General features: G+C 41.9%; 1 protein-coding gene across 1 annotated transcript in view; it reads left to right on the top strand.

Annotated features, from left to right (window-relative positions):
- Positions 1 to 978: 978 nt before the first annotated feature.
- The window catches only part of naalad2 (N-acetylated alpha-linked acidic dipeptidase 2), a 166857-nt gene continuing 139929 nt past the window's right edge, over positions 979 to 27906 (top strand). The window contains exons 1-3 of the mRNA XM_059646558.1: positions 979 to 1134; positions 1414 to 1519; positions 27419 to 27605. Coding sequence (XP_059502541.1) covers positions 1053 to 1134; positions 1414 to 1519; positions 27419 to 27605 — 375 coding nt within the window. The 5' untranslated portion in view covers positions 979 to 1052. The remainder of the gene's footprint in view (positions 1135 to 1413; positions 1520 to 27418; positions 27606 to 27906) is intronic.

The following is a 27906-nucleotide window of genomic DNA, read 5'->3' as shown; positions in this document are numbered from 1 at the left end:
GTCTGATAATGGCTGGAAAGAAGGTGTTACTGAACTTGCCTGTCTACGTGTTCAGGCATAGAAAGCATTGACTGTGTCAGGAAGAGTTGTGTCATTGTCCGCTATCTTACATTGTTTCATTTTGTATCCCGTATTGTCATTTAAACCTTGGCGGGAGTCTGCTTGGTAGGTCTGGGCCTCTAACTTGGTCTGGTACTGCTTCGTCCCTATAAGCTCAACACTTTCTTTCAGGACCTTCTGAAGAATAAATGGAAGAACAAAATGCGAGAAGTAATCGTTGAAGCTGCTCTGCCAAGCATCCACATCATGTGGAGACAATCATAGCTGAGATGGGCTAGCGTTGACGTTGGAATATCTGACAATAAATTCACCAAGGTGAACCTTCTATGGGGAACTTGAGTCTAGGCCATGTGCACGTATTGTTTAAAGGTAACAGGCAAGGACATTCTGAAGACTTCACTTGCCTGTTTAGATATCAACCTTGACGAAACTTGACCAGGATTTTCTTTCATTTGTTCGCACGAGGGCATAAAATCTTTGGCGGCCTGTCTTAATGAAACAGACTAAGGCACCTAACTGGAACTCGACCAACAGTCGAAATGATACATTTTCAACGTCAAGAACGCAAAATAATAGCAACGTGAGCTCTACCAGTGCGAATGACTAGATAAAATCAGCAAGTGTCGAGAATATTGAATTACAGCAGACTAAATTAAATTATATATTGCAAACGGTCGGATGTCTATAGTGCAAAGTTATGGAACAAATAAACAGTAAACAGTAGTTAGCGTTTATTATCAGGAATGCAGTGTGTTAATACTGAGCTCAAAACTTGCATTGGTTAGATTCAGCCCATCAGCGAAGTGGATCAAATTATTAACGTCGGCAAAATACCCTGTGTCCCATTTGCCCTAACTGCGGGGAAGAAATTTCCCCCTACGCGCTCTCTGACTTTCCCAGCTTGGGCAGTGAATTGTTTCCAGCTCATAGCTGTTGTTCGAAGTTCAGTTCCGGCTTTTCCATCTAATGGGAGGGCCCACCACAAACTAGAAATGGCATCGGGTGTGAATTGGTGCAAGTGGACGCGAATAGTACTGACATTCACCGCAGTATTTTTATTTGGGTTTCTAATTGGTGAGTATTGTGTTCCCAAACAGCGTCTTCACGGGAGCTTCCCGGGGAAAGCGAAAGTGAGTTGAAGGAGTGAAAAATAGAGTTGAATTTACTTATAGTTTAACTCGACTGAGTTAAACATATGAAACATTTCTTATCTGTAAGGCAAATGATTTTTTGCGTACGGTACGCTGCTGTTCTTAATCAAAATGGGGTACCATTTACAGGCTCATTTACTCAAGTCTGGCTGAACAAAAAATTCGGTAAAATGGTTTTGAAATCTACAATTTGCTCTTAAAGGGTGGGTTGGAAGGCCCTGCGTGGACAACTTTCCGATGAAACCTCAAGCTATTGGGAGCAAGTTGCTGAATGAAATGCAAGCTGAAAATATCAGAGTATATCTGCGGTAAGAGACATTATACGGTGTGCTGCTTCAGTTGACTTTTTCAGCTTCCAGTCATTGTGTTGGTGCGAACACCCAGATTCCGCTATCGGTAAAATAGTGACGAGATAATAAATGAATCCCATATTGCCAGCAATTTCCTATGTTTAGATAGGCAAATAAATTTCAGATTATCTGCTCAGTGTCACACTGTGTGCAAATTGGCTGCAGTTATACGTGTGCCAAAAAAACTGTGCACCATTGTTCTGAACACCACAAAACTCCCCTTCAGGTGTAAGATACTTTGGGTCACCCCAGAGGTTGTGAAAATCACAATATTACAAAACATAAAGTATCAACTTGCAGTATGTTTTCCATGAAATTTCATATAGGAAGGCACGATCAGGTATTGACTGTTAGAAATAAGAAAGAGCAGAAATAACGTTAATAGTTTTATGGCTGATCTTCAGCATCAAAGCCATTTTCCTACTGGCTGCCTAAATGCCTTGATTTCCTGAGAGTTACAAATTAATAACTAAGAAGATACAACACTCTATGGCAGATAATTTCAATGATTGGTAATATTTCAATAAATGATCATTTCTCCTGTTTGGGATACAGGATAAAGAAAACAATCTCTCCAGTCAATCCTTCAGAATTTTGTATGTTTCGATAAGGTTAACCCAATTCTCCTAAATTCCAATTTACTCAGCCTAATGCCACGGAGACCACTCGAAGGTAAACACATACCTTTATTAAACATTGAGATCAAAACTGTGGACAATATTCCTAATCTGGTTTTATTAAAACCTATACAATGGGAGCAAAAATTTTATTCAAATATAAAAAACAAGAAGATTGCCCAGGAGGGGAACTTCACCAACACCTTCCACCCGGGCCATCTCCAACACATCCCTCACCTTCCTGGACCTCTCAGTCTCCATCTCAGGTAACCAGCTAGAAACTGATGTTCATTTCAAGCCCACCGACTCCCACAGCCACCTAGAATACACCTCCTCCCACCCACCCTCCTGCAAAAATTCCATCCCCTATTCCCAATTCCTCCGCCTCTGCCACATCTGCTCCCAGGATGAGGTATTCCACTCCAGCACATCCCAGATGTCCAAGTTTTTCAAGGACCGCAACTTTCCCCCCGCAGTGGTCGAGAACGCCCTTGACCTCGTCTCCTGCATTTCCCGCAACACATCCCTCACACCCCGCCCCAGCCACAACCGCCGCAAGAGGATCCCCCTCGTTCTCACACCACCCCACCAACCTCCGGATACAACGCATCATCCTCCAACACTTCCGCCATCTACAATCCGACCCCACCACCCAAGACATTTTTCCCTCCCCACCCTTGTCTGCCTTCCGGAGAGACCACTCTCTCTGTGACTCCCTTGTTCACTCCACACTGCCCTCCAACCCCACCACACCCGGCACCTACCCCTGCAACCACAGAAAGTGCTACACTTGCCCCCACACCTCCTCCCTCACCCCCATCCCAGGCCCCAAGATGACTTTCCATATTAAGCAGAGGTTCACCTGCACATCTGCCAGTGTGGTATACTGTATCCACTGTACCCGGTGTGGCTCCCTCTACATTGGCGAAACCAAACGAAGGCTTGGGGACCGCTTTGCAGAACACCTCCGCTCGGTTCGCAATAAACAACTGCACCTCCCAGTCGCAAACCATTTTAACTCCCCCTCCCATTCTTTCGATGACATGCCCATCATGGGCCTCCTGCACTGCCACAATGATGCCACCCGAAGGTTGCAGGAACAGCAACTCATATTCCGCCTGGGAACCCTGCAGCCTAATGGTATCAATGTGGACTTCACCAGCTTCAAAATCTTCCCTTCCCCCACCGCATCCCAAAACCAGCCCAGTTCGTCCCCTCCCCCCACTGCATCACACAACCAGCCCAGCTCTTCCCCTCCACCCACTGCATCCCAAAACCAGCCCAGCCTGTCTCTGCCTCCCTAACCTGTTCTTCCTCTCACCCATCCCTTCCTCCCACCTCAAGCCGCACCTCCATCTCCTACCTACTAACCTCATCCCACCTCCTTGACATGTCCGTCTTCCCTGGACTGACCTATCCCCTCCCTACCTCCCTACCTATACTCTCCTCTCCACCTATCATCTTTTCTCTCCATCTTTTGGTCTGCCTCCCCCTCTCTCCCTATTTATTCCAGAACCCTCACCCCATCCCCCTCTCTGATGAAGGGTCTAGGCCCGAAACGTCAGCTTTTGTGCTCCTGAGATGCTGCTTGGCCGGCTGTGTTCATCCAGCTTCACACTTTATTATCTAAGATTGCCCAGGAAATGCTTGGCCCACTCAAGGACAAAGGAGGGACTCTATGTGGGGAGCCAGAGAGGTATTTGAGGTCCTAAACAGATGTTTATGTTGGTGTTCACGAAAGAGAGAGAAAGAATTGGTGGAGGATGATCTCAGGGAGGGTAGTGATGAGTTTCTAAGCCAAGTTGCTATTAAAAAGGGAGTGGTGTTCTGCATCTTAAATAGATTAAGGTAGATAAGTCCTGGGTCCTGATGGGATCTATGCCATAATATTGAGGGAGGCAAGAGAACAAATTGCTGGGGCATTGAGAGACATCTTTATATCCTCTTTGGCCATAGATGAGGTCCCAAAGGATTGGAGAATAGCTCATATTGTTTAAGAAGGGTAGCAGAATAATCCAGGAATTTACAGGCCTGTAAGCTTCAAGTCAGTGGTAGGGAAATTACTGTAAAAGAATCTCGGGGGACAAGATCTATATGCTCTTTCAAGCAAATGGACTTATTAATGATAGACTGCTTGGTTCTGTACAGGGGAGGACATGCCTCACTAACTTAATCAACCTTTTTGAGGAAGTGAAGAAGATGGTTGATTAGGGGGAAGTTGTTGCTGTTGTCTACATAGACTTCACTAAAGCCTTTGACAAGGTCCCTCATGGCAAACTGTTACAGAAGGTGAAGCCACATGGTGTCAGGGGTGAGCTGGCAAGTTGGATACAGAAGTGGCTTAGTCTTGGGAGACAGAGGATAGCGGTGGTAGGTTGCTTTTCAGAATTAAGTGTTGTAACTAGTGGTGTTCCACAGGGATCAGAGCTGGGATACCCCTGCTGTTCGTCTTCTACATAAACAATTTGAAGGTAAGTATAGTTGGTCTAATTAGTATATTTTTGGTTGATACAAAGATCGGTAGAGTTGCAGATATTAAGGAGGATTGGCAGAGAATGCGGCAGGATATAGATCAGTTGGAGGCATGGGCAGAAAAATGGCAGGTGGCACTTAATCTGGTCAAATGTGAGGTGATGCATTTTGGGAGATCAAGTACAGGTGGAAGTTAAGCAGTGAATGGCTGTGCAGGGCCACAGATCACTGGAGATGGCAGCGCAGGAATATAAGGTAGTAAAAAAGCCTGTAGCATGCTTGCGTTAAAAATAGAACATAGAACAGTACAGCACAGAACAGGCCCTTCGGCCCTCGATGTTGAGCCGTCCTGTGAACTAATCTACGCCCATCCCCCTACACTGTCCCACCATCATCCACATGCTTATCCAAGGACTGTTGAAATGCCCCTAATGTGGCTGAGTTAACTACATTGGCAGGCAGGGCGTTCCACGCCCTTACCACTCTCTGAGTAAAGAACCTGCCTCTGACATCTGTCTTAAATCTATCACCCCTCAATTTGTAGCTATGCCCCCTAGTAAAAGTTGACATTATCAACCTCGGAAGAAGACTCTCACTGCTCACCCTATCTAATCCTCTAATCATCTTCTATGTCTCAATGCCTTCATTGGAAGGGGAATAGAGTACAAGGATAGAAAGGTTATGCTGCGGCTTTATAGAACTCTAGTTAGGCCACACTTGGAATATTGCATACATTTCTGGTCACCGCACTACCAGAAGGATGTGGATGCTTGGAGAGGGTACAGAAAATGTTTACCAGGATTTGCCTGCTATAGAGGATTTTAGCTACAAAGAAAGGTTGGCTAGACTGAGTTTGTTTTCACTGGAATGCAGAAGATTGAGGAACGACCTGATAGTTTATCAGATTGTGAATGGCATGGTTAAAGTAGAAATTGTGAGGCTTATTCCCTGGGTGGAGGAGTCAATTACTACGGGACACACATTCAAGGTGTGGAGGGGGGGAGGAGTTTAAAAGAGATGTGTAAGGCAGGTTTTTCATGCAAACGGTGCTGAATGCCTGAAACATGCTATGAGAGGAGGTGGCAGAGACAAACACAATAGCAACATTCAGTGAACATCTGGAAGAATACGTGAATAGAAAGGGAATAGAGGGATACAGATCCTGTAAGTAAAGACAGTTTTAGTATGGAAGGGCAAAATGTATTGGGGCAGGTTTGGAGGGCTGAAGGTCTTCTTCCTGTGCTGTATTGTTCATTGTTCTTGTATTCCAGTCACCTTGCAATACCTGCCATTTAACTTCCTAATTGCTTTCTGTACCTGAATGCTAAAGTTCAGCATTCCTCAAATGAGCATACTTAAGTCCCTCTAAACATCAACACTTACAAACTTCATACCTTTCTAAAACAGATTCTGTTTTTCTATTTTTACACCAAAATGAATACACCACCTTGTTGCCCAGAGACTTAACTTGTCTATATCTCTTTAAAGCTTCTTTGTGGCCTTCTCATGACTTGTTTTCCCATCCATTATGTTTTATCAAGGGATTGTTTACCTCAGTGGCTGAATGTCTGGTTTGTGATGCAGTTACGCCAACTTGACATGTTCAGTTCTTGCATGTTGTGGTTATCATGAAAGTCTCACCTTTTAAAACTTGCCACTCAACTTAAGAATGACAGTCTTCTGCTTAAATTCACCACCAGTCATCTCTGTCTCGTGAGAGGCAGCCTCATAGTCCTGTAGCACAATAGCGACTCTACCTTATATCTTAATCTAACTCATTAACATGGATTGCCACGAGCTGAGGCCCTAGCACTGTTTTTGCAGCACTGCAATAATGACAGTTTGCCATTTACTTCTGACTTGTAAACCTGTCTCCTATCTACATTCAAGTATCACCCCATCTCCATCCCTTATCTTGTGTGTAATCTTTTGTAGTATGCTACCCCAGTTGTGGTCACAACAGGGCCCTGTTATAATTCAGTAAGACACCCCTACTTATGAGTTCAAATCCTCTTACAATGAAGGCCAATATAGTATTTGTCTTCTACTTTCAATGACTGGCATACAAGGACATATAGATCCCTTTGTACATCCGCATTTCTCAATATGTCAATTTAAATAATTCTTTTCCTTTCTATTTTTCACATCAATGTGTATAACTTCACATTTCTCCACGTTGTATTGCATCTGCAATTAATTTGTCCATTCAACTTATTTAAATCATCTTCAGGCATCCTTGTAACCTTCTCACAACTCAAAATTCTGCCCAATTTTGAGTCCTCAGCAAACTTTGAAAATGTTGCACTTGGTTCTGTCATCCAGAACATTTGTACATTTTGAGAATAGCTGGGGTCCAAGCACTGATCCTTATGGTATCTCACTAGTCATACATATCACTTGGAAAAAGCCTCATTTATTCCACTCTCTGTTTCCCATCTATCAACCAATATATTATCCCCATCCCATGTGTTTTAACTTTGCCCACTAATTTTTTTAAGAAACCTTAACAAAAGCCTTCTGAAAAATCCAAATGCACTGCATCCACTGGCTTTCCCTTACTTATTCTACTAATTACAACCTCAAGAGGAATTCCTGTTGATATGTTAAGAATAATTTGCCTTTCATAAACCTATGCTGGCTTTTGCCCATTTCTGTTAATGATTTCCAAATACTCTGTTTATGAAAGACTCACCTTTCCATCTCTCTTCCATTTTAGTTTCAAGCCACCATTACCTCCCCTCCCCCAGCCAGTGATGGCTGTCATTCTGCCCACATGTAACCCAACCTGCTTGCACTGTTCCTTCCTTCTGCAGAAGAAGTCCTAATGTCCCAAGAATCTGAATCTAGTATATCCTGCTTCCACTCTTATAACATGTGATATTGGTGGCAGCCCTAACTCTCATACTGAGATTATTACTCCTGAGGTCCTACTTCTTAATTTTTACTTAAATTTTATTTTTCCCTCCTATGTCTTTGATACAGATACGTACCAAAGCCACTAAATGTATACCCTAGCCTTTCAAAATACCCTGCAGCTGCTCCAAAATGTCGTTGAACCTGGCACCAGAGAGCCACATACCATCAGGAAGTATCTTTTATGGCAGCAGCAATGTCAGTCTGATACCCTTGTTATTGAATCCTCTATCACCACAGCCCTACCATTCTTTTTCCTCTTCTCCTGTGTACCAGAGCCACCCATGGTACCAAAGACGTGCCTCCACTGTAATCTCTGAGAAGTCTCCCCTCCCGACAGTATCCAAAACAGTATATCTGTTAGTGCAGGATTGGCCATAGGGGTCTCCTGCTCCACCTGCTTTTTATTTCTCTGCCTGGTAGACACATGTTCTCTTTTTGCCTCTTCAACCTTTATCTGTTGTGTGACCATCTGACTGAACATGCTGTTTATGATAATCTGAGCATTGTGGAAGCTGCACAGTGATTCCACCCACTGATCTATTTCTATAATGTAGTTTGCCAGTAACTGCAGCTGGGCACACTTCTTACATGGTCGCTAGGGATATTGCAAGTGTCCATGACCTGGCATATAGTGCAAGAGGAGGAGGTGCAAGGCCTGCTGCCATGACGCCCTTTTTAATTGGGCTTGTGCCTACTCCTATAAAGAATACAAATTATGCTGTAGGCAAATTTCAGTTTATGTATCCCCTGTAACTTTCCTCTGCTGATATTAATTACAACAATTTCCACATTCTTATTAGACCCCTAATTAGCCTAATTATCAAGTCCCCAGAACATTAGCTGAGTTTCTGGATTACTGATATGATGATAATACTACAAGGCCATTCCTTTCCCACAGTATGCAGCAATACTGTTGAATTCTCCATCTCTTCCTGTCCCCTCTGCTTGTTTTTAAATTGTTCCATCATCTTAACCTTTTAGTCTGGATTTCTAAATTCCAGTTCCTCCACCATGTTGGCCCTCTGTTACTTATATGTTCTAATGTAGACAGTTCACCAGGACATTAATGAGGTCTAATTTAAGTGGAACCCATCTCAATAGAACAATTCTCTAAACCAAACATTTAATTGTATAATTTGCTTCAATCAATGCCAATTAGCATGTGGCTCAGGTAATAATGCAGAGATAATTACTTTTGAGGTTTTAAATCTGGAGATACTTCCTAATCACCTATTCAGAGATGTACTGACCTATCTCTGGAGCAGATGGGACTTATCACTAGGCTATTAACCTAGAGGCACTGGTAATGTGCTGGAGACCTGGCTTTGAGCCCTACCATCACAAATAGTGGAACTTGAATTCAACAAAATTCTGGAGTTAAGAGTCTTATGAAGTGTTTTTGATTGTCAGGGAAAAAAAATCTGGTTCACTAATGTCCTTTAGGGGACAAAACTACTGTCCTTAATTGGTCTGGCCCACATGTGACTCCAAACCCACAGCAGTGTGGTTGACTGTTGACTGTCCCTGGGTGATTAGGGCTGGGCCACAAATACAGGCCTCAGCAAACAATACAAGTCCAGTCAATGACATTCACACCCTGTAAATGAATAAAAAGTTGTAGAATTTAAAAAAAGCCAATTTGCCAGAAAGGGACAAAAGCTGGTCATATTTTGCAATTTTTAAGTGTTAATGGAAATGTAATATGCAGATTCCAATTTTAGTACGTAATATCTGAAAATTTATTAGGGTGCTGACCTTCCCTTCTACATAATTTCACAAAATTCAGGTCTAGAAATCTCACCATTCACAGTGGGAGACACTTTCATTTCCTATCTGCATGTCTCAGTGTGAAATCTGGTGAGTGACAATGTCGCTGGCATTCTGAAATGGTAATCTTCAATCACTTGACAGTAATGCAACTGTATTTTACATTCAATGCTAGAACTGTGTTACCTCACCCATTCATCTACCTACCTTTTCAAACTATTGCCTTATCTCCACCTTTTTGCCCTTCCAGTCCTTGACTATGTGGTCACCTCTGAAATCCAGGCTCATCTTTCCTGTAAATCCATTTGGAATCTCTGCACAGTTCTGATGAAAGTTCATTAGTTGAAGCAATGGCCCATTGGTCAGAAGTGATGCTGGGTAATTGGAATTCACTTCAAAGATAATTGTGAGCCTCACGATTGTCTCACGTGCAATTATTGCCAAAGCAGAACTGGCTTCTACATTGTCCAGTTATTTCTTGAATCTCCCAGGAGTTTGTCTTTGTCCACTTTCTAATCCACATCTATTTGGATTTCTCATGGTAACATCTTCTGGAGACACGGGAAAATAATTCAGTAATGACCCTGATGCCACCCAGTTTTAAATCTCCATGCCTATCTTGACACCTCCACTTCTTTTGACTTGCCTAACTTCTTGTCTGATATTCAGTTGTACAAGATCTGTAATTTCCTTCACTTATACATTGAGAAGGCAGAAGCCATTGGGAAGAGCTCTCCTTTTCCTGGTATGGTGTTTGAAATGCAGGAAAGTAAGATAAGTTCAAATTTTTGATGTCAAGAAAAATATTTCCAATTTCTTCTCTCAAACCATTAGCAGCAACTTCAGAATCTCATCACTGACAGCTCATACATTATTTCCATGCATTTGCATCTCTGTAAAGACCCAACGCTCCTTATTTTTATGCTTACTTCCATTTCCCCACTCCTTCAGTGAGAAACTGGATAGTGCAAAATCCCACCATGTAACTCACAGCAGGTACCTGGTAGTAGTAGCTCACTGAATTGTTCTCCAGACTACCATGCCACTGCTGTTTCAGAACAAAATTCTTGTATACTCCATGGTCACCATTTTCCTCAATCCTTCATCCACCTATTGTCAGTGTCAGCAGATCACCATCACATCTTCATGCCTGCTGTCACCATTTCAGCGATTCAACACTTTACTTTGGAGCCCAGGGACCTCTCGTTATTTATCCTTCTGCTACATTAATTTGTAGGAAGGGAGACACACTCATCTCCTCCCTCTGCACAGGTTACACCTATAGCTTTTAGCTATCTTTGTTTGGGAATATGCGGAGGCTGCCAGCCGCTATCTGTTCCATATTGCTTTCCGAGAGCACACTCACTGATTTAAGAGCTGCTGCTCTTTGTTTACCTTGCACTAATTTTTTGGCACATGGGTTCTTTAATCCTCAGCAATGGAGAGCTAGCTTCCATGCCTTTCATTCTTTTGATCACGGACAGATCGACTGGCAACTTATAACAGTGGGAGTACTGGTAGGAGCTGAATTTATCAGTCATGCAGGGGCTGCACATGTCACTGTACAGCATTGTGCTATGTCAGCAGCCGAGTGGAAACATGTTGCAGTCCTTGTGTGACAAACTCATTGCATATTCATCAAGCAAATGGCTGTGTCTGAAAGTCAAAGAGGAGCAGTCTTTCATGTGTTTGTGTGTAAAGGTGAGTTTATGAGTAGATTTGAGTTTTAATTTGTACAGTAATATGCCAACAGTTCATACCTTTAGCTATTTATTAGGAATTAACATGGTTTTTGGTGAGTACAGAAACTTCGTCCATGCTTTCTGACAACCTGGAACTAGAAAACAGGTAGAGTAGAGAATTTTACATGCTACTTAAAATCTTTAACTTTAGTGACACTTTTGAGAATGGTGGATCTTGATCTTCAGTGTGCTACCCCAGTGAGTTGTGAAAATATGTTGTATCCAAGTTTATGGAGGTGAGGCTTAATGCATTAGCATGGCTAGAGAATTGGTTAATGGACAGGATGCAAGCAGTATGGATAGATGGAACTTGTATTAAACTGTTAGGCTGTGATTAGTAGAGTGTTACAAGAGTCTGTGTGAAGGCCTCAGTATTTGAGATCTGATTATGCCTTGATGAAGAAACTGAGTGTTGTCTATTTTAGTTTACTAATGATGCAAAGCTAGATGGGAATGTAAGGAAGGCACAAAGAGGCTGCAAAGAGCTATAGAGACTTAGTGAGTGGGTGACAATGTGGCAATTGGAATATAATGAAAAGATGCATGAGTGTGTACATTTTGGTAGTAAGAATAGAAAAGCAGAATGCATTTTAGAAGGCATGAAACCTGTAAATGTTGATGTTTAGAAGGACTTGGGTATACTTGTGCAAAGCTTGTAGAAAACATACAGTTATAGTAAGCAATTATGAAGACAAATAATATCTTGATCTTCCTTGCAAGTGTTTTGAAATACAAGGAAAAAAAATTGTAAACGACCGAAACCTGACAGCATCAACTAGGCGTTGATCAACAGCAAACCTAGCACTGTTAACCCTGCAATGTCCTCTATATAAACATCTGGAGGCTTTTAACAAGTCTTGAAAAACTGTTCCACAGGCTCATCAAGCCATAGTGTGGTGTTATCTGATACCTGAATATGATTAGGTCTCAGGCACCATCATCACCATCTGTACTGATGTGACTGAACATAGCTGCTGGAGGAGGCAGTTGGGAAGGAGTTGCCCGGGAGTCATCAGCGTTGACATCACACCCCATGAAATCTTACAGCATTAGGTCAAACATAGGCAGTACCTTCCTACTCTGTACTCATGCTAGCTGATGAATCACTACTCTTCCACATTGAACACGACCTGGAGGAATCATTGGGAGTGATAAGGGTATCCTGACTGGAGTACTTTCATGTCTATTACCAGCAGTGACTCAGTGGCATGCTATTGATCAAGCTGGCCTAGTCCAAAAGGATATACCTGCTAGACTGTTTGGTTCCATCACCAGTTCTTACAGACAATGAGAGGGAGAAATCTAACTCACATTGTCCTTAACAATTAACCTATCACAAGTGTGTCTCCACATCAAAAAATGCAATCTATCACATTGTGTAGCATTGCCATTGACATAAATGAATAGACTTCAAACATACCTGGTAACACAGAACTAGGTATCCATAAAGTGCAGTGGGTCAGCAACAGCAGCAGAATTGTATTCAATCATTTTCCGTAACCTTATGGCCTAGCATATACCACAACGGCAAAAAATCAATTCCGGTTCAATAAAGAGTTGTGAATGCGTACCAGAAGTAGCACCTGACAAGGGTGCCCTACACATCAGGGCAAAAGACAAGCTGAACCATTTACAACCTTCTTCAGCCAGAGTGCCAGCTTTTGATCTGTTTCAGCTTTCTGCTGAGGTCGCCAGTGTACAGTTATCAATCTTCAACTGATTGAATTCACTCCGTATGATGTCAAAAATTGGCTGAAGACACTGAGCCCTATGAAGATTATGGACCGCGACAACATTCTGACAATAGCCAAGCTGTTCCAGTGCAGCTATAACATTAACATCTCCTTAACAATGTGGAAAATTGCCCTGATATCTCCTGGTCACAAAACACATAACAAATTCGACCCAGCCAATAACTATCTTACCTATTCATTCTCAGTTATCGGTGAAGTGATGGAAGAGGTCATTTGCAGTGCTATAAAGTGCACTTAAAAGTGAATAATCTACTTACAGACTGTCCATTTGGTTTCTGCCAGGGCCACTCAACTTCTGAACTCATTACAGCTTTGGTTCAAATATGGACAAAATACCTGAACTCTAGCAAAGGCAATGACTGCCCTTGACATCAAGGCTGCAATTGACCAAGTGTGGCATAAAGGAGCATTAGCAAATATGGAGTGAATGTGAATGAGGAGAAAAAGTCTCCAATCGGTTGGAGTTGTACCGAGCACAAAGAAAGATGGTATGGTTGTTGGAGTCAATCATCTCAGGTCCAGCATATCACTGTATAGCTTCTGAAGGTACTGTTCTAGGCTCAACCATGTTCAGTGCTTCATCAATTATCCTGCTTCCATCATAAAATGGAGATATAGGCTGCAATGTGCAGTGCCATTCATGACTTTTAAGTACTGAAGTAGTCCATGTGCATATACAGCAAGACTGAGATGACAACATCCAGATTTGGTTTGATAAGTAACAAGTAATATTTGAACCATGCAAATGTCATTCAGTGACATCTCCAACAGGAGAAAATCTAACAATAGCTTCTTTTGCAAGTCTTTACTTGGAGCTTTACTTTAATTACTTTTCCTATATCAATGAAAGGTTTGATTGCCATGGTACAACAAAGGTTCACTAGATTTTGAGAGACTCGACCTACAATGCGAGTCTGAGTAAACTGGGGCTATACTCTCTGGATTTGAGAAGACTTGAATCTCATTAAAACATATGTGATGCTGAAGGGGCTTAACAGTGTGGACATGGAGATGATGTTGCTTCTAACTGGGAAGCACAGAACACAGGGAAACAATCAGTGAGGATTGGGATGAGATAAGGAGAACTTTCTTCACTTATAGGATTCTGAATACTTCAAATTCATGTGATACATTGTTCAATTATATTTAGGATAGAAATGAACACGTTTATGGTCACTCAGGGATTAAGTGATCTAGAGAGAGCAGGAAAGTTGGTTTGTGACAGAAAATTAGCCATGAGATAAAACGGTGTGAAGCTGGATGAACACAGGCTAAGCAGTATATGAGGAGCAGGAAAGCTGTCGTTTCAGGTTGAGACCCTTCCTCAGAAGTTGGGGAGGGGAAGGGGATTCTGAAATAAATAGGGAGAGATGGGGGCGGGCGCAGATAGATGATTGATAAAGGAGAAGATAGGTCAAAGAGGCAGGGTTAGAGCCAGTGAGGGTGAATGTAGTTGGGGAGTTAGGGAGGGGATAGGTCAGTCCAGGGAGGACGGCCAGGTCAAGGAGACAGGATGAGGGTAGGGGGAAGGAGATGGGGGTGGGGCTTGAGGTGGGTGGAATGGTTAGGGAGGTGGGGACTAGCTGGGCTAGATTAGAGATGCGAAGGGGGAGGGAAGATTTTGAAACTTGTGAAGTCCATATGGATATCCTTCGGCTGCAGGGTTTCCAAGTGAAATATGAGATGCTGTTCCTGCACCTTTCAGGTGGCGTCATTGTGACAGTGCAGGAGGTCCAGGATGGACATGTCATCTGAGGAGTTGGTGGGGGGAGTTGAAATGGTTTGCGACTGGAAGTTGTAGTTGTTTGTTGCGAACTGAGCATAGGTGTTCCACAAAGCGATCCCCAAGCCTCTGCTTTGTTCCCCCGATGTAGAGTAGGCCACAACGGGAAGAGCAGATACAGATTACCACATTAGGGGATGTGCAGGTGAACATCTGTTTGATGTGGAAGGGTTTCATAGAGCCTGGGATGGGGGCAAGGGGGGAGGTATAGGAGCAAGTATAGCACTTGCTTTGGTTGCAGGGAAAAGTGCTGTGGGTGGTGAGTTTGGAGGGGAGTGTGGAGTGGACAAGGGAGTCCTGGAGAGAGTGGTCTTTCCGGAAGGCAGATAAGGGTGGGAGGGAAAAATGTCTTTGGTAGTGGGGTCAGATTGCAGATGGCGGAAATGTCAGAGGATGATGCATTGGATTTGGAGGTTGGTGGAGTGATACGTGAGAACAAGGGGGATTCCTTTTTGTTTGTTATTGCGGGTAGGGAGTGTGAGGGATGAGTTGTGAGAAATGTGGGAGACACAATGGAGGGCATTTTCGATCACTGTGGAGGGGAGGTTGAGGCCCTTGGGGGAAGAAAGAGGACATCTGGGATGTTCAGGAGTGGAATGCTTCATCTTGGGAGGAGATGCGGCGAAGGAATAGGGGATGGCCTTTTTGCAGGAAGGTGGGTGAGAGGAGCAGTATTCTTGGTAGAAAGGCTCACGCCACTCCATTCGCTTCACACAAGAATTCCTGAACACCATCAAAGACACCAAGATAGAAGAGGATGAAATAATGGTCTCCTTTGATATAACAGCCCTGTTCACATCCACCAACATCAACCTGGTCAAAGAAACATTGACTACACTATTAGAAGAACCAAAGACACATACACCAGACACCACCAACCTCATCAGCAAGGACTACATCATCAAGCTAGTGGACCTATGCCTTACCACCCACTTCACTTTCAATAACAAAACCTACAGACAAACCAACGGTACACCCATGGGATCTCCGATATCAGAGTTCTTAGCAGAAACTCGAACAAACAGCTCTGCCAATCATCCAACCCAAACTTTGGGTCCGCTACGTGGATGACACCTTTGTCATCACTAAACAAAATAAATTAGAGGAAACCTTCAAGACCATCAATAATCCCCTTACTGGCATAACATTCACAAAAGAGGAGGAAAACAACAACAAACTGCCATTCCTAGATGTCACAGTAGAGCGAACAGTCAATGGGGAACTTCAAACCAGCGTCTAAAGGAAAACAACACATACGGACCAAATACCGAACTACAGGAGCAAGCATCCCAACACCCACAAACGAAGCTGCATTAGAACATTATTCCAACAAGCCACCACACACTGCAGCACAGAGGAACTACGAAGGGCAGAAGAAAATCACCTATACAGCGTATTCAGAAAGAACGGGTACCCAATGAACACAGTCCGCCGATTTCTCAGCAACAAACCCAAACAAACAGACAATATGGGCTCAGAAACCATAACCACTCTCCCCTACATCAAAGACATTTCCGAAATGACTGCCAGATTACTCGGACCTCTTGGCATCAGGGTAGCCCACAAACCCACCAACACACTAAAACAGCAGCTAATGAACTTAAAAGACCCTATACAGACTACAAGCAAAACAAACGTCATCTACAAAATACCTTGCAAGAACTGTAATAAACACTACATTGGACAAACAGGCAGAAAGCTAGCCACCAGGATACATGAACATCAACTAGCCACAAAAAGACATGACCCACTATCACTAGGATCCTTACATCCAGATGAGGAAGGACACCACTTTGATTGAGACAACACATCCACCCTAGGACAAGCCAAACAGAGACACGCACGAGAATTCCTAGAAGTATGGCATTCCAACCGGAACTCCATCAACAAACACATTGATTTGGAGCCAATCTACCATCCTCTGAGAAAAAAACAGGAAATGACATTACCAACACAGGAAATGACATCACCAACCCAAGGAAACCGAAACAGATAAATAGAAAGCGGGACATAACATCAGCGCTTCATCGGAGGCTCACTGATGATGTTACCTAGAATGGTGACGAAACGTCTGAAAACTAACCTTCCAGCTCAGCAAGCAAACTCACATCCAGAACCTCAACCTGAGCTACAAATCTTCTCAAAACTCGCTAACACCTGTGGATGAACTGTTCGAACTCCTCGTGGTAGCACGAGGAGGCGCTGAAACAGTCATCAATGTAACGGAGGAAGAGATGGGGGATAGGGCCAGTTTAGCTTTGGAAGAAGGATTTTTCCACGTATCCTACAAAGAGGCAGGCATAGCTTGGGCCCATGCGGGTACCCATGGCCACCTCCTTTGTATCCGCTGTTCCCACTGTGGCCTCCTCTACATCAGGGAAACCAGGCAGAGGCTTGGAGACCACTTTGTGGAACACCTCCGCTCGGTTCATGACAAACGACTGCACCACCCACAAACGACACCACCCACGGCCTCCACCTCCTCCAGAACTTCCAATTCCCCAGTCCCCAACACCTCATTTTTACTATGGATGTCCAGTCCCTGTACACTTGCATTCCCCATGCAGATGGCCTAAGGGCCCTCCGCTTCTTCCTGTCCCGCAGACCCACCAGTCTCCCTCCACTGACACCCTCATCCACTTAGTCGAACATGTTCTCACCGTCAGCATGTCTATCCTGGGCCTCCTCCAGTGCCACAATGATGCCACCCAAAGGCTGCAGGAACAGCATCTCATATTTCGCTCGGGAACCCTGCAGCCCAATGGTCTCAATGTGGACGTCACAAGCTTCAAAATCTCCCCACCCCCATCCTCATCCCAAGACCAGCCCAGCTTGTCCCTGCCTCCTTGACCTGTCCGTCTTTTCTCTGACCTATCTGCTCCTCACACCTCACTGACCAACCCCCACGCCCACCTCCTACTACCAGCCTCATCCCTGTCTCCTTGAGCTGTACAACCTCCCTCCACTGCCCAACCCCAATCCCAACTCCCTGCGTACAATCACCTTTACTGGCTCCATCTCCGCCTCCTTGACATGTCTTCAACTATTGCTTGTTGGTTTCACAATGTTTGTGATGAGTTACTTGTTTTTCTAAACAGCCAGCCACCATTTCAAGCACTGGCTTTTAAGACAGCTCTTTCTTATTAGTCCACAACCGTTAAAACTCAAAAATAAAAAGACATGACCCTTACAATAACTTCATATACATTGTTTTCTGTACCCTGTGCTGGGAAGTTTTAATTATTTACAGGGCAGTAGGAATAAACGACAGGATCATGAGATTTTCCTGAGAGCTACTTGATGATTTTTGGGGGGTACGTTTTCCTTCTCACTAACTCAATTGTATATATTACCAATTTCTTCTTTATTTGTGTTGACCAATGGGATATTTGTACTTGCAATGAAGCAGAAGTAGAATTCATCAATATCCTCAGTTGTCAACCTCCATTAAAGCTAAAGCCACCAAATTACAAGGAAAGTATTAATATTGTAGATGCCACGGTAATTAACCTTCCTCAAGATAACAGACATAAGTTGGCAGTAAATGCTGTTTTCTCAAAATAACAAATACACACCACCACAGATAAAGATTCCATCCTGCATACTCATAAAGCTAATTTGTTTTAATCATATATGCACAAAACTAGAACATGTAAACAAGGTTAAAATTTGAAGATTCCAGACATAAATTTAACAATTATAAATGTAACAGTCTCAATTACAGTGGTATCACTACCTTTTTACCCCATTTAGTAGATCCTGATCACTGTTGTTTGAATCAAAATATTCCATTGTTGTTTTCAAGGAATTCATTTCTCAGTAAGTTTCTCTAGCTCCCAGTTAACTGAGTATTTATTTGTTGTCATATTTAAAACTGTTCTCCCTGCTTTGCACGCACTTTTCCTCAACTATTTCAGCTACCTTCTGTATCTCCCTTGCCAAGTGTTTCTTTGCGGCACGGTGGCTCAGTGGTTAACACTGCAGCCTCACAGTGTCATCACAAGCATTGTGAAACCAACAAGCAATAGTTGAAGACATGTCAAGGAGGCGGAGATGGAGCCAGTAAAGGTGATTGTACGCAGGGAGTTGGGATTGGGTTTGGGCAGTGGAGGGAAGTTGTACAGCTCAAGGAGACACTGGTTCGATTCCAGCCTCGGGCAACTGTCTGTGTGGAGTTTGCACGTTCTCCCCGTGTCTGTGTGGATTTCCTCTGGGTGCTCCGGTTTCCTCCGACAGTCCAAAGATGTGCAGGCTAGGTGGATCGGCCATGCTAAATTGCCCGTAGTGTTCAGGGGTGTGCGGGTTGTAGGGGGATGGGTCTGGGTGGAATGGTCCAAGGGGCGGTGTGGACTTGTTGGGCCAAAGGTCCTGTTTACACTGTGAGGAATCTAATCTAATCTTGCCCTCTGCCACCCTGGACACTTCCTTCACCTCCATCACCAACCCCACAACCTCACCTACTCCCCCACTGCTCCACAGCAGACAGCACTCTACCTAAACTTGGCGCATTCTACTCTTAGGCCAGACTCCACCTACAGTGCCACCTCAATCTAGACGTGGTCCATTACAATCTTTGTGACCCAGTTTCTGAAGCCAAACGTCTCTCTTGCTGGTCGTCCAAAAATTGGTTCACTAGCAAGTGACAGCCTATCGGTTGAAAGTGAAGATGAGAATTGGTCTGTGATTGGAAGAACACGAGAGATACAGAACCTGTGATTGGTGGACCAGTACCTATCCCACGGTTAGTTTCAGAAATTAGGTAAGGCAGATAGTTGAGCTGAGAGTGGATGAGAATCTGGGATGTAGTGATCACAGTACAGTAAGTTTTAAAATTCAAGCCAAAAGTGGAAAAGTAACTGGTAGAGTTAGAACACCAAATTGGATTAGGGCAGGTATTTGAAGATAAAGTGTGATGCAAGTGAGGCTGCAGGGGCAATGGGCATGGTATTCGCTGACAGTAATATTGTTTTACAAGATTAAGTGAAACAGAAAATAATATATTCCATCAGAAAAGGAAGCTTGTTATTTTAAGGTTATAAGGATAAGTAGAGTTTACAACACTTGGGATTATGAACAGGCAACATTTAATTATGTGGCGCATTCAACATAGTGAAGAAAAAATGAAAATAGATAATATTTGACAAAAAAATCATGTCAGGAGATATTAAGACTGGTGACCTAAAACTCAGAGAAAGAGGCTCAGCTAATTAGATGATATTTTTAAAAGGTGGAATTCTGCAACTTTATTATGAAGCATAGAATATTAAGACCAAGAGATACTGATGGGTCTATGTAAAACCTGAATTGAACTATTACTTTGGGCTCCACTCTAAGAAGGATATTGCAACATTAGGGAGAGAGCAACACAGATTCACAAGTATGTTCTTGTTCTGATTAAAGGCCACTGAACTTGAAACATTGACACAGCTTTCTCTCTACAGATATTGCCAGACCTGTTGAGTTTTTGCAGTGATTTCTGTTTTTGCTTCAGATCTTCAGCATCTGTAGTTCTTAAACGAAGCACATACGTTGTCTCGTATCGGGAAAGGTTTGGAAAGCTCAGAGCTGGTTTTTGTAGAAAAGATCGCTGCATAATTGCATAACAAGAGTTTAGAAAGATAACAAATAGAACAGATTAGATTAAAGAGTACTTTCCAGTGGCTGAAGGACTTAGAATGAGAAGCAAGTACACAAATACAAGATTAAGTGTCTTGCATTTTGAACAAAGAATAAGAGGTCACATTAATCAATAAACGCAATGAGAGGTCATATAGATGTAACTTGAACTTGAAAATATTATTTTGAAAATGTATATTTTCAATTATTTCTTTACAATAAACTTGTGGCCCTAGTAATATATTTAAAACAAAAATAAACTGACTGACCATGGCTGGAAAGCTGCTAATATATATTTTAAAAATTGCAAAGTGCACTAGTGTGGTTTAAAGGGAAGAAGTTAAAATTAGACATGAACCAGATGTAAAAATAGTCACTAATTCTTGAGAAATAATGCTGGAGAAATTATGTTAGCAGTGATATTACAGTGCCTGTTTTCTGCCTGGAACTATTTCAATTATAATGCCTCAAAGGAAATTAAGGCACTATTACGGGAAGTTTAAAGCATATATAGTGCAGAAAGAAATTTAATCATGGACTTGTGCCTTCTGTATTGCACTGATGCAGCATACTGCTGTCGAGTTTGGACTTGAATGGTGTCATTGTGTTGGGCAGTTCCTCAAGATTGAGAATGACTTTCTTCTGCTTTAGGATGTCTAGCCAAATACTGGCAACAGGTGTTTGCTGAAGTGGGTCAGTAGAATGCTCAGTTTCTTGAATGTTTCTTCTGAACACTGCACTTGGCCTCTGTACGGGCCTGTACGGAATACTCAAAATGGTTCCCATCTTTGTGGGTATTTTCCCTCAAGTTTGGGCAATTTTGAATTGTTTTTTCAAGGAGGCTATGAGAATGAACTTGCAGCATTTCCTCTGTCTTCCTAGTAACTGTGTACCTTAACAGAGTAGAGAGCCTGTTTGGAAGTGTTGTCGGAGCCATTTGGATAATTTGATCAGTTAAATGTAGCTAAGTAATTAACCAGATTTTGTGGATGTAGGCCTGAGAGAGGACATTGATATTGGATCACATATCCTGTTGGTATATTGGCAGCATTTTGTGGATGCATGGGTGATATTTCATGCGAAGCTTGTGATTTAAAGAATCTTTTGAATATTGTCCAATTTTCCACCCATATAGTAGTACTTGTAGACCAGCAACTTGGTGTTGGGTTTGAGGTCTTTATGTTCAAATGCTCTGTTCCTCACATGGCCACATGCACTGGCATATTAGAGGCAGTGTGACCTTTGTTGTTGATACCTGCCCTTGCTGACAGGAAGCTTCCAAGGAATGTGAATTGAACCACTTTGTCCAGTAGCTCACCATGAATCACCAGGTGAGCTCAATGTTATGTGGTGGGAGCAGGCTGCGAGAGCATCTTTGTCTTCAGGATGTTTATACTGAGGGCCATTCTGTCATATCCTTCCGTGAATGCATTGACAGTAATTTGCATCTTGACCTCCAAGTGTGTGCGCATGTGTGCGGACATGATGTCTGCATGCTGTAGCTCAGTAGTGGAGGTTATGTGATCTCGGTTCTGGCCTGATGGTGGTTGAACAGTTTCCCACGCATCCTGTAAAGAAGTTCCATACTTCTTGGAAACATCATGGAAATGGATTAGAGAGTTTGTAGTAAGGAAGATGGAATGAGTGTTGGTTCAGTGACACAACTGGATTTGATCCCAGTTTGCACAATTTTGTTTTGTGGTGGACACGTTAATAAGGATAATGACTTGATGCCATTGTACAACAGGTGGAGGATGGCAATGAGTTTCTGCAGATGGCCACATCAAAGGAGCATACGCCATAGGTCATCATAATTGAGAGGCAACGGTCTTTGTGAGGTTAAAGAAAGACTTCTGTGGAGGTTGATGCTGTTCTCTACACTCTTCTTGAATTCACATTGGTGTGAAGTTCATGCCCACTCTACCTCTTGATAGGTGGAATCTGCATAGTGACTCTGAAAGAACTCTTCAGCGACCGTGAATAATTTTTGCAGTGACATTCCCTATGCTGGACAGTGTTCACAATTACCGCATTGTTTATCCCTACCATACTGTTCTCCATCCTGATGAGGGAATTGAGTTTGTGCATACAAGTCAAATGTGCTTCTCAGCCGTATTTTAGTATTTGCATACACCCGTGACTTGTTGGTTCTGAACTGTTGGACAATGTTTTCAACTTCATGTTGGGCTGGCATTGTGCTGAAATAGTGAAAAGTAAAATGCTGTGGGATGTGGTGGTAGAACACTTGCATTGAGGACTGATTATGAATGAGAGTATGTAATGTGAGAATTTATCCAGAGAAGCCTGCTGTACTTGGGCTGTGGCAGAGATTGCAACACTCTTTCTCACATGACTGACAAATGATTTCTCCTGCTCTTCCTGTCTGCTTTTTGTGTCTATGTTCAACCTACTTGACTCTACAAGGAATGGATCTTCGTTGACGATGAAGCCCTGGGGTGGGCCTCAAACCCAGAGATCCTAGCTCAGAGGTAAGATTGATACCCACTGTGCCAGAAGGCTAGATGAATGGCTCCTAATTTCTATTTGTTTATCCTCTTGTCTTGTAATGTATAAATCCCAAGAAGATGGTGCATCACAATTGCTTTTGAAAAATAAGAATTAAATAAATGCAAATTAGCTTCTTTGACTTAATATGTTAAAATGGAACAGTTTTCAATCTTTGTGATGTGTGTTAGCGAAAATTCAATGAGTTACTTCTGTTACTTTTTTAATGCTACGGACTTGTTTGTTAATGGAATAAAGAAATGTATTATGAGGAGAGAGCAGGAAAGTGAACTTGGTGATTATTGATGGGATGGGGAGGAGGTGGCCGGGTGTGGGGCACAAAGTAATAGGGTATTATCTTTTTTGGGTGGAGAGATGAGTGATCCCAGTGGGCATAAAGAACTCTAGAGGAGGTATCAACCCTCATTTCCTTCTGTCTTTTTGCCTTCCCCAGCTGCACATATTATAGTGAGAGAGGTTGAATAAAGACCTAGATAGGTATTGAGAGGTCAGTACGAAAGTGGTGGGAGAGCCATCCATTTTATGTTATGTGCTACTTCTACCTTCAAATAGGCTAGTGGGGTTGTAAAATACACTGTATAGTCTTTGTCTGTTAGGTTTATAACTATATAGCATGAAAGAGCTCATATGTTCTGCAAAGGGTAAAGCTATTTGCGAGAATATTTGGAGAATGTAGTGAGCAGAGCAGATTTTGGAAAGTAATTAAAGATGACTGGATTGTTCTTCTGTGGGCAATAGGCACAGTTCTGAATCCTATGAGAGCTGCGTCCCAATTGAAGAGAAAAACGTTGCGTTGGGAATTTTATGGGATTCTCAATCTAATTAAGGATGGCATATAGGCTTTCAAAGCTTCAGTACAAATAAGAGGCCCATTAGCATGAAAGGAGCAGCAGACTATAAACTAAGGGTAGGTGGGGGTATTTTAATAGTGAATTGCTCTAACTCCAATTTTTCAACTCTACAAAGTGGTGTGTGACTGCTTAAAGATTGTATTGGATTGAAGGAGGAGACTTATAAAGTTCCTACAAAAGAATAGGGAACTTGATGACTGGGAGCATTTTAGAACGCCACAAAGGTGAACCAAAGAAATTGATTAAAGAATGGGAAGACTAAATATGAAAGTAAACTAATGACAGACATAAATGTGGACTGTAGAAGCTTTTATATATATGTAAAGGGAAAAGGCTAGTAAAGATAAATGTGGGCCAAATAGAGGCAAAGGTGGGAGAATTTAATAATGAGAAATAAGGAAAATGCAGAAAACCTAGACAAAAATTTGGTCTATGTTCACAGAGAAAGATATAAGAGAGAAATACCAGAGAAGCAAGGAGCTAGCAAAAATGAGGAATTGCAAGAAATTAGTATTAATAAAACATAGTATTACTAGAGAAAATAATGGGACCCAAAACTGGTAATTGTCTGGACCCGATCTACTACATTCCAGAGTATTAAGTGGGTCCCTGTGGATATAATTGATACACATGTGAACCATTGCCAACATTTTATAGGTTGCTGGAATGGTTACTGCAGATTAATGTTAGAAAATATTATGGCGCTATTTAAGAAAGGAAGAAAAGAAAAACAGGGAACCATAAATTTGTTAGCCTGAAATTAGTATTAGGGAAAATACTAAGGGAAAATTTACCATGAGACCAGTGAGAACTGGAGACATAGGGTTGGGCCAATTCAATATGTGTGGGATGTTTTTGAGCTCATAATTAGCAGAATAGATATGGTGACAGTAATGTGTATGGTACTTTTATATTTTCTGAAAGCTTTTGCTCAGGTTATGACAGGTTAGTAAACAAAATTAGAGTACATGGGTTGGGGGTTGATAGACTGGTCTGGATTGAGAATTGGCTGATGGACAGAAAACAGATAAGAAATTGGTTTTCGGGCCCTGGCTATTCACAATTCACATCAATGACTTGGATGTGAGGCCAAATGTAATATTTACAAGTTTGTAGATGATACAAAGTGAGGTGGCTTTGTGAATTGTGAGAAGGATGTAAAGATACTTCAAGCAGACTTGAACAGGTTAAATAAATGGTTAAGAGCATGGCAGATGTTACATAATGTACAAAAAATTTTACTACTTTGGTAGAAAAAAATACTGTGGAAAATTTCTTCAATGATGAAAAGAGATTGTTAAGTATTGATACCCAAAGAGACTTAGGTGTTTTTAGTCACTGAAAACTAACATGCTGGTACAGCAAGCAATTTACCTTTATTGCAAAGATAACACTGTGTGGAGCTGGAGGGCTGTGTTACCTCTGACTCCAGCATCTGTAGTTCTTGCCAGCCTTTCTCACAAGCCATTTTGAGTACAAAACTAAAGACATTGTGCCACAATTGTATAGAGTTTTGGTGAAATTGGAGTGTTGTGTCCAGTTTTGGTCTCCTTATTAAATGAACGATTTACATGCCATAAAGGAAATGCAACCAAAGTTCAGCAGTCTAATTTCTGTTTTGCAGGATTGCCCTATGAAGCAAGATAGAGGAGACTGGACCTGCATTCTGTGCAGTTTAGAAGAATAGGAGGTGATCTTATTGAAACTTGCAACTTTCCTACTGTGCTTGAAAGGGTAGATGTAGGAAAGATTTTTCATCTAGCTGGGAGTGTTGGTTTGGGGGGGACGGTGCACAATCGCAAAATATGGAAGACCATTTAGGAAACAAGGAGGAATTTCTGTCAGTGGTTAGTGAATCTTTGGAATTCTCTCACCAAGCTGTGTAGAGTCTATTGTTTAATATGCTCAAAACAGAGATGAGTAGATTTCTAGGTATTAAAGATATCAAGACACGTGAGGGAAGTAACATTGAAGTAGAAGATCTTCCATGACACAGTTGAATGGCGAAACAGGCTTGAGGAGCCAAATGCTCTATTATTGTTTCTATTATCTGCACCCAGGAAGACAAGGAGGGCCTGTAGGCTTCCAGGACTGCCTGCCCCCGGTAGTTGTCGACTTCCATGCCCGAAGTTGTCCTCTGCCGATGTAGGAGCCTGGAGACCTTCTCAAAATGGAACGAGGCTCTTAATGTATCTGATAGGTTCCCTGCCACAGCAGGTAAGCCTGTTGGCTTCAACCTCCCCTCCATAAAAGTGGGATTGAGTAAGTGAACTATAACTCTGGCTAATACATAGCTTTATTAACTTCTGAAACTCTAGTTCGTGAATCAATAAATTCTTAGGAACCAGAATTTAATGGAAAGCCTGTGAAACACTGTTGTACCCATAGAATGAACGAACCCAGGTTGCAAGGAACGAAAAACAAAAAGATTTTTATGATAACGATCTAAGCCAGAGAATACTGTGACGATAACTGTGATGGCATTCCACGTGATTAAAATGTAGAAAATTAAGTGGAGTCAATGAGCTGAGCATTGGTAATCAAATGTAAAATGCTAGGTTAACATTAATTTTTTTGGAATTTGAACTGCAAAGTATAATTTTCTATATTCCCAGAGGGCCATGAGTTGTGCTTTCATTAGAGATGAGTTGGTGGTAAGTTACGATGGCACGGCGGCTCAATGATCAGCAATGATGCCTCACAAATCAATGGCACAGTTTCAGAAGATCTGACATCTTCCGCTTGGTTTGACAATCAATAGAAACCTGTAGTGAAATTAATCATAAAAGGACGAGAAATTAACTTTTCACAAATGGGTTAACATCTGGACCAACCTTGGAAAGCTGCAACTTAGCATATTTTGTGGACACTTCCAAATATGATTAATTTGCTCTGTGTACTGTTACATGTTTTGTGGCCCAGCCAATTTCTTTGTGCATCTTTCTTTTTCAAAACACAAAAAAATGCAGATACTGAAGTTTCCTTAAATGTAATTTCTGGTTAAAAAATTCCATGATTTTTTGCATCATTTGCACTAGTATCAGAAGAATTGTGGTGAAGAAAATCAACATAATTGAGCAGAATCTCCTGTGCTGTACATTACAATGATCAGTTTTTTTTTCTGGAAAATTTGTGAATAAATACAAATATTTCTGTACTTTATAGTTCATGTATGAAAACTGATCAAAACTAAAGCATCACTTTTAATTGATTTATTGTGACTACAAGATGTGATGTCCTACCTCTCTTCTGCTAATAGATAAGCACTCTATACCCTGTCAAGTGTGATTGTCTGTCTAATTTGACATACTCACACCAAACAAATGCAAGTTGATTCTTCTTTCAGTTGTTCTAATTATTCCATAATGAACTTAAATGTAATAATCACTGCACAAAGTGTGACACTGCTAGGGCAGAGCTAATTTGCTCCCTTGTTTAATGCATTGTCAGGCCATGAATGGCAGTGGACTAAAACAATACAGGTTGAGCCATTCAACAAGGTTAATGTGCTCAGTTCAGATGTTATGGAGCCAGACTTTAATGAAATGATGATCAGAGATAATGGGAACTGCAAATGCTGGATAATCTAAGATAACGAAGTGTGAAGCTGGATGAACACAGCAGGCCAAGCAAATGCTGCTTGGCCTGCTGTGTTCATCCAGCTTATCACTTTGTTATCTTTAATGAAATGATAAGTCAGTTTATGTTTCTTTTTGAAAATACTAAATTATTTCCTATGTTAAGTTTTTCAATGTTACCCTACAGATCAATCAGCTTTCAAGTACCCATGAGCATTAATTTTGTTTCATTCAGGAATTGGACACGATTTCCTCATTTAGCTGGAACTGAAAAAAATCTCCAGTTAGCCCAACAGATTCAAACACAGTGGAAGAACTGGGGACTGGATTCAGTTGAATTAGTTCACTATGATGTCCTGTTGTCTTACCCAAACAAAAGCAATCCTAATTACATCTCTATTATTGATGAGAATGGAAATTCGGTAAGTGAAAGATCTTGCATTTAATTTAGATCCTTGCATATTTTTGTTAATCAAGTTTTATGTATTTAAACATCTCCCATTTTAAGGAAATACATAAGATATGTTGGTTTCCATAATTTCTTTTTCCTGGAACAGGTCATTAGCCTGGAGCTTGAGCAACACCCACATGGTGCAATGTTAGGGTCCCTGTCTCTGAGACAGGGGGCCTGAGTTAGGCTTCCACCTGTCCTGAGGTGCGTCATATCATCTCGGAATGGATTGATTAAAAATATCTGCCCTGAAGATCTCCTTAAATTATGTC

The sequence above is a fragment of the Stegostoma tigrinum genome, chromosome 6, assembly GCF_030684315.1.
Source record: "Stegostoma tigrinum isolate sSteTig4 chromosome 6, sSteTig4.hap1, whole genome shotgun sequence".
Lineage (NCBI taxonomy): Eukaryota > Metazoa > Chordata > Chondrichthyes > Orectolobiformes > Stegostomatidae > Stegostoma > Stegostoma tigrinum.
This window is presented reverse-complemented; position numbering and strand designations above follow the sequence as displayed.